Source organism: Rana temporaria, chromosome 6, assembly GCF_905171775.1.
Source record: "Rana temporaria chromosome 6, aRanTem1.1, whole genome shotgun sequence".
NCBI classification, from domain to species: domain Eukaryota; kingdom Metazoa; phylum Chordata; class Amphibia; order Anura; family Ranidae; genus Rana; species Rana temporaria.
The window spans coordinates 42,943,481-42,951,725 of record NC_053494.1 but is presented as its reverse complement, the minus strand read 5'-3'; the positions used below and the strand labels follow the sequence as shown (position 1 = coordinate 42,951,725).

At 34.5% G+C, this 8,245-nt stretch overlaps 1 protein-coding gene across 1 annotated transcript in view; it reads left to right on the top strand.

The window, feature by feature from the left end:
• The first annotated feature begins 660 nt into the window (after window positions 1–660).
• UNCX (UNC homeobox) overlaps window positions 661–8,245 on the top strand; it is an 8,045-nt gene continuing 460 nt past the window's right edge. Inside the window, exons 1-3 of the mRNA XM_040356704.1 lie at window positions 661–1,265; window positions 4,183–4,355; window positions 7,344–8,245. The exon at window positions 7,344–8,245 is cut by the window's right edge and continues 460 nt beyond it. Of these exons, the coding sequence (XP_040212638.1) occupies window positions 1,010–1,265; window positions 4,183–4,355; window positions 7,344–8,245 (1,331 nt within the window). The 5' untranslated portion in view covers window positions 661–1,009. The remainder of the gene's footprint in view (window positions 1,266–4,182; window positions 4,356–7,343) is intronic.

Below are 8,245 nucleotides of genomic sequence, written 5' to 3'. Positions count from 1 at the left end.
ATCTGGACTAATAGTATGTTACAATTACAGAACAAGTCCAGTTGAATGTGGCTAGGTCCTACTAGCCCTGGATAAATGAGAACCTTCACAAAGGATTTACAGGACTCCATTTTAGCCAAACTACTACATATATACATATATTACTAAAAAGCTAAATAATAAAGTAAAATCATAAACGAAGCTCTAATTTCAGGTTTGAAGGTTCTCCAGTGCCCTCCGCTGGGGTTATATCCTCTACCAATGGCATCCAATAGGTGAGACCTTACCCTAACTGCAATACATATCTTTAAATACTGTATTGAGAGTAACAGGGAAAAAAACTTGAGCATGGGCTTTGAGTAGACGAGAAGCCTTGTAGTTTTAAATTCAATGTGACAGCTTTGGAAAGCAGGGATGATGAATACGCCTATTATTAGATCAGTCTATTTGCCGCTCAATGTCTCTCTGTAATTGGAGCAACATCACTTTAAAGGTTCAGAGAGTAGAAGCATTTCTGGTGAAAAATCCCTACAACAAGCCTGCGAATGTTTAAAGTGAAATCTATTAGTGCTTAGGAAGAGGGAGGAGGGGGGATGGGGGAGGCTCTCCCTAGCCTGTGTGTGTAGTATTTAGCTGGGTATCAATCAGATGCATTAAGTTCTTCTCTATCCCTTCCTCTCCTGGCATCCCCCTCCCCCTTGTTGTGATGTAGTTCTTATCTCAGCCCCCCTTGTCTTGTTGTGACAGCCCTGATATTGTTTATTGAGGTGGATGTCAGGTATAATTAGCAATCGATATGGAAAATGGTTCTTGCAAGGCACGTCTCTGACGTCACGGCCGATTAAGGTTTCTTATTGGTCCCAAATTCCCCAAGCCTGAGCTAATTATTGGAAGCTTGATGTTGATAAAGTAAAGCTCATCCTGGGCTTGTAGCATGTCCCCTCCTCACTGGTCACCGCCACTGCATGCTTACTAAGGTCCCAGCAGCAGCAGCAGCAGCCCTTCAGCTGTGGCACCTCTATCCAGGGAGATGATGGACAGTAGGATTCTAGAGCATCCTCATGCCCAGTTTGGAGGCTCCATGAGTGGCATGGTAGGCTTTCCCTACCCTCTGGGCCACCACCATGTGTACGAGCTCGCCAGCCACCAGCTCCAGTCTGCAGGCGCCGTACCCTTCTCAATCGACGGATTACTAAACGGCTCCTGCTCTGCCTCTGTGGTCAATCCCAACTCCATGATCCCTTCTGGATGTGTCATGAATGGAGACAATCAGTACAAGCTGTCAGGTAAGGGATGCTGGGCTTACTATGTGTTTACTATTGAATGCTGAACGCCACTTGGTATAATACCCCCTCTGTGCCATCTACATGGAGTTCTACTATTTATAATTCATATATCTGTAGATGTTGTCTAGATCTATCATATTCTGTATAGCCTAGGTATGATCTACACATTCAAAACATCTAATACCCATAAAAATAATAATATTATATATATATATATATATATATATATATATATATATATATATATATATATATATATATATATATATATATATATATATGATTTATCTATTTTTAAACATTATATTATTACTACTATACACACGTATTTATTTGTGTGTGTGTGTATATATATATATATATATATATATATATATATATATATATATATATATATATATACACACACACATATAGATATGTGTGTGTGTAGTAGTAGTAATAATAATAATGCAATACAATATATATATATATATATATATATATATATATATATATATATATATATATATATATATATATATATATATATATATATATATATATATATATATATATATATATATATATATATATACGATTGTGTCTATGGATAGGAAATAGATACTGTATAACAATACCACACTTTCCTAGAACCCTTACAACCCAAGGTGCTTTGATCTAGGTTTATATACCATTATACTCACGTGGATACTGTGATTATATAACACAGGGCTCTAATAATATATATTAACGCATATATATCTGTAGCGACCATTGAAGCCAAGGGAAATCTGGATATACTTATAATAAGAAGCCAGGGTGGGAGATTTTATGAGATTTTATGATGTTAGCACATCGATATAATGCCCATGTCAACTATGGGAATAGAAAACGTATAATATAGATATAATACAACTACATAATGTCCATGTTAACTATAATAAGTATAATATCGTATTAATACAACTAAATAATGTCCATGTTAACCATGGGAATAGAAAAAGTATATTATCGTATTAATACAACTAAATGATGTCCATGTTAACTATGGTATTAGAAAAAGTACATTATAATAATAATACAACTATAATGTCAACTATGGGAATAGGAAACGTATAATATAGTATTAATACAACTATATAATGTCAACTATGGGAATAGAAAAAGTATAATTAAGTATTAATACAACTATATAATGTCAACTATGGGAATAGAAAATAGTAGAATATCGTAATATAACTATATAACGTCAACTATGGGAATATAATAAGTATAATATAGTATTAATACAACTACATAATGTCCATGTTAACTCTGGGAATAGAAAAAGTACAATATAGTATCAATACAACTATATAATGTCCATGTTAACTATGGGAATAGAAAAAGTATAATATAGTATTAATACAACTATATAATGTCCATGTTAGCTATGGTATTAGAAAAAGTACATTATAATAATAATACAACTATAATGTCAACTATGGGAATAGAATAAGTATAATATAGTATTAATACAACAATATAATGTCCATGTCAACTATGGGAATAGAAAAAGTAAAATATAATATTAATACAACGATATAATGTCAACGATGAGAATAGAATAAGTATAATATCGTACAACAACTATACAATGTCTATGTCAACTATAAGAATAGAATAACTATAGTATAATATTAATATAACAACTATATATTGTCAACTATAGGAATAAAATAAGCATAGTATAGTACTAATACAACTATAAAATGTCAACTATGGGAATAGAATAAGTATAATATAGTACTAATACAGCTTTAAAAAGGTCCATGTCACCATTGGGAATAGGAAAAGTGTATTATTTAAATACAATGAATGTTTATAAATGAAAAAACAACAACAGCAACAAAACAAAAAAAAACTCAAGCACTGAGTTAAAATGTATTAAGTGGGTTTCTAAATATTAAAGAGCTGGAGGTTAATATGATATAATGATTTGCCACTTGATATAATGCATAGATCTGGCTTGTTTATTATACATAACCTATAAGATAAAACAGCAGCTGGTGACCCCCAGGATGACAACATTGCAAGCACAGCCATATAGAAGCTTATGGCACTGGCTTATCATCAGCCATGAACATTCATTCATACCCCACTTGTAGAAAACACCCCAAACAAATGGGAGAGAGCGAGGAATGACGTTTTATGGGGTGCTTGGCACTCAATGTGCATCACAAAATGCTCCACACACGTGTACAGCACTGCAAAGCCGGCGAGGTGTCAGAAAGCAAGCAACTTCAGCATTGCAAATATCCAAGAGGGAAGCAAAACAGGCACTTCTGCTTCTAGAATCCTTCAAAAACATTCACATCTGTATTTTTTTTTCTGTAGATCGTGACAGTTGGCACAAATTATACATTAGCAGGGCAACAAAGTAGTACAATTGCTGATCTATTAGAAATGTCATGTAGCAGTTTCATGAAATGTACAAAGCAACATTTTTTTTAAATCTTGATTTTTGTTTAGGGATAGGAGCAAACTGAATTTTATATTTATATTTTAAATATTTGTGGAATTTCTAGAATTGTTGGACTGTTTAGGTGGATGCTAATGTTGATTTGTCTATAGGCTGTATGTGATAATCCCTCACAGGGGTCCTATGAGGTGAGAGGTATCTAGATAAGTCTACCAGGAGGACTTGGCTGATTTTGAAACCGTGGGAATCACATATCAACCAGGATGGAAAGGCGTTGGGACTGCAGGGGGTCACTTTCTCTGCAAATCCATTTCCCAAACGTGGGAATGGGCCATAAACTAGCTTTGATCAGTGGCACAGGGACCTTCTAATGGACACTTCTATTTGTTTATTTTTTCCAGTCCACATGGACTTCTTGTAAATCATGTTTCTTATAAGCTGATTGGGATCTGTTCCTTTTTTTTTTTTTTGTAGACTCTGACCCGGACAAGGAAAGCCCAGGGTGTAAGAGAAGGAGGACCAGGACGAATTTTACAGGATGGCAGCTGGAGGAGCTGGAAAAAGCCTTCAATGAAAGCCACTACCCTGATGTCTTCATGCGAGAAGCCCTGGCCTTGAGGCTGGACCTGGTGGAGTCCAGAGTACAGGTAAAGCCCTGTCTACTTCTCTGATAATATCACCCCCCCCCCCAGCCCCCCAGGTCCCCCAAATATTCACACTCTCCTCTCACTAATCCCCGATCTGTCGCTTTAATGGCGTTTTAATTAGGCGCATTTTGCTTGCAGTGGCATCTTTATTTGCATATCCATATCCCCTTTGTGTAATGTGCTTCAAATGAAGGCACAGATACCATCTACAATGTCTTACAGATGTCTTGCGTGTGAATTATTACATCTAATGAATTATGTATACATCTACATGTTTATGGAAAACACGGGGCCTTAAAAAATGATCGTGGAGAGGCAACTATAGTAGAGATAATAATAGAAGGCGAAATAAGGAGCATTGTTATATTTCAAACCTAAAAACACACAAAAAAAGAAAAAAAATGAAGTTTCTTTTTCTTTTTTTTTAAATGTTGTCCTAGGACGTTGTCAAATGACCTTATCCTTCTATTTAAAACATAAATAAAACATAAATAAATAAATAAATAAATAAAGTCTAGAAGTTGTTTTTTGTCTTAGGACTTTGCCATATATCAGTAGCATCGTTCCATTTAAATCATAAACAATAATAATTTTAAAAGAATCTAGAAGTTTTTTTATTTTATTTTGTCCTAGGACGTTGTCAAATTGCCACATGTCAGTGACACTGTTCTAAAGAAAATGGAAAAAATAATAATAAAAAAAAAAAACTAAATTTTTTTTTGTTAGATTTTGTCCTGGGCTGCTTTTTAGTAAGGACGTTATCATATTTTTTTACTAATATATATATATATGTGTGTGTGTAATAATAATAATAATAATAATAATAATAATAATAATAATAATAATAATAAAAAATAAATAACATGTATGTAGATGTATGAATATATATATATATATATATATATATATATATATATATATATATATATATATATATATATATATATATATATATATATATATATATATATATATATATATATATATATATGTGTGTGTGTGTGTGTGTGTGTGTGTGTGTGTGTAATAATAATGATATGTATATAGATGTATGAATATATATATATATATATATATATATATATATATATATATATATATATATATATATATATATGTGTGTGTGTGTGTGTGTGTGTGTGTGTGTAAAAATATGATAACGTCCTTACTAAAAAGCAGCCCAGGGCAAAATCTAACAAAAAATTATATATTTTTTTTTATTTTCTTTTTCATTTTCTTTAGAACAGTGCCACTGACATGTGGCAATTTGACAACGTCCTAGGACATAATAAAATAAAATCTTCTAGATTCTTTTAAAATGTGTATATATATATATATATATATATATATATATATATATATATATATATATATATATATATATATATATATATATATATATATATATATGTGTGTGTGGAGATATATATATATATATATATATATGTATGTATATATTCATACATCTACATACACATATGTTACATGTGTGTGTTATTTATTATTATTATTATTATTATTATTATTATTATTATTATTATTATTAATATTAATAATAGTATTATTATTATAGAGTTATGCTATATTATTATTATTTCCCAGTAGACTAATTTTGGTTGTAACTTTCTCTACTATTATAAATATTTAAGTCTGATTTCTTGAACTATTTATATCAATAAATGAGATAACGGTCCTTATAGTAGGACCTCCTGGGGTTGAATGTACATGGAGGTAAAAAAAAAAAAGAAAAAAAAGAGAGAGAGAGAGAGGCCAGGATGTAATTAAGACTCTGGAGGTGTGAAGTTTATTATAGAGAAGTGCACTGCGCTGTATTATTAAAGCATTAGCTTTGTTTCAAGGGGTATTTACAAAATGCACTCTCTCCCCCTCCTGACCTCTTCTGGTTTCCAACCCTTTCATCCAATTTGTTCTGAGATTGTTAAGTGAAGCCGAGACCTCACTTTCCCCCTTAATTCCATAATGAGTGATTCTCAATGGCTGTACCGCCTGGAATTAGCACAAAGGAAAGCATAACAGGATGGGGGGGAGAGAGAGCCAAATAAACTTTGAAAAGGGGGGTGTTAGAGGGTTACAAAATCCCCTACCACAGTGACCCCCGGTTTTTACGCTTCTTATTTTTCAGCTACTTAATTAATGTTGACAGGGAAAAAAAAAAGTACATTTTCCCCAAAGAGCAAAGTGAAATAATTCTAATTATTAGAAAAGGTTTAAGTCGTATCGTTGATTACTACGCAAGAATTAAAAAGCAATGAGAATAGGCGAGCTAAGGTTTGGGTAGCAGCCCGTCCAACTCCTTTATTCTTTATGTTTTTTAAATTGCAATATTTTTAATTTTTTTTTAAATTGCAATATTTAAATTATATATCATGCTACTTTCCCTTTTGGTTGTCCCTCTCTTTGGACCTGCTTTAGCTGCTGTTCTATAGAGGCCACAATATGAATGTCATAATTCTTTAGCCTTGGTTTTAATATGCATTTATTAGATTGTTTTATTTGCACTTACAAAGCTGTGGATAATTTATATGTTCGTTGAGAAGGAGTTATTATAAAATAATATTTAAAAATTAAAGACAGGTTGCATTGAAACACACACACATAAATGGCATGCATTTTTTATGTTTTTTTTAATAGTCAAAATAGAAAATTTACCCAATTCCAATTTCCCTGCCAGGGGTGTATATTAAACTATTCTTTATGATATATTATGCCAATATCATAAATATTTAGCTGTGTTCACTTTCTCCTGTGCACAACAATGAATGAATGTTGGGCCTCTGTTCACACCAAAGGGGGAGTGACACCTTTTTCTCCATCTGTGGGACAATTAGTACTCCAGATTCCACAGTTTAGCTAAAAAACAACACCAACATCAACAACAAAAGGCTGAAGTGAAAACTGCAGAGTTAAATTGTCTTCCTCTCGGCCAGAACTGAATGCTAATTGATTTTCATTATCCGGTGTACGTAGGTCTGGTTCCAAAACCGCAGAGCCAAGTGGAGAAAGAAAGAGAACACCAAGAAAGGTCCTGGACGACCAGCCCATAATTCTCATCCCACCACCTGCAGTGGAGAGCCCATGGACCCAGAAGAGATTGCCAGGAAGGAGTTGGAGAAGATGGAGAAGAAGAAGAGAAAGCAGGAGAAGAAGATGTTGAGGAACCAAGCTCGCCACCAGCACTCCCCTTCTTCCATGTCCCTCCATACCCCAAGCTCTGACAGTGACAGTAGCCTTTCCCAGAGTAATGAGTTCAGTTCTATGGAGTCCAGCCATGTAGAGGTGGGACACAGCAGAAACCAAACACAGTCAAGCTGTGACCAAACAGGGCAAGTTTTTTACCCAAGCCAAAGAAACACAGGACAAAAAGACAGGGTCAGTGATAAAGACTTGCCTACAGAGGCCACCCACAACTCAGGCGTGTGTCCAAATGGAAGGGCTTCTGGTTTCCAGAAGCTTAACCCTTTCAGCGTGGAAAGTTTACTGTCAGACTCCCCTCCAAAAAGGAAATCAGGGGTGGATTTCACAGGCCTGTCAAACCCCCGCACCCTGATTGGCAAGGGCCACTTTTTGCTGTACCCCATCACTCAACCTCTTGGGTTCATTGTGCCACAGGCTGCCCTCAAGAACAGCTCAGCCCAGGAGGCATCTAACTTGGGCCAGAGAGACTCCAAACATAATGAGAGCCCAGCTCACCACAGTCAAAGTACCTCCCCGAAACATTCACAACTTTACCATGGGAAAAACACGAACTCTACCCACCTCAGCTTGGCCATCTGCAAGACTGAGGCCAGTGGCCAACTGGCTGGTTCTCCTAGCCAAGCTGCCTCAGGGGACTCAGAGACTGGGCAGCAGGATAGCACTTTTTGTGAGCC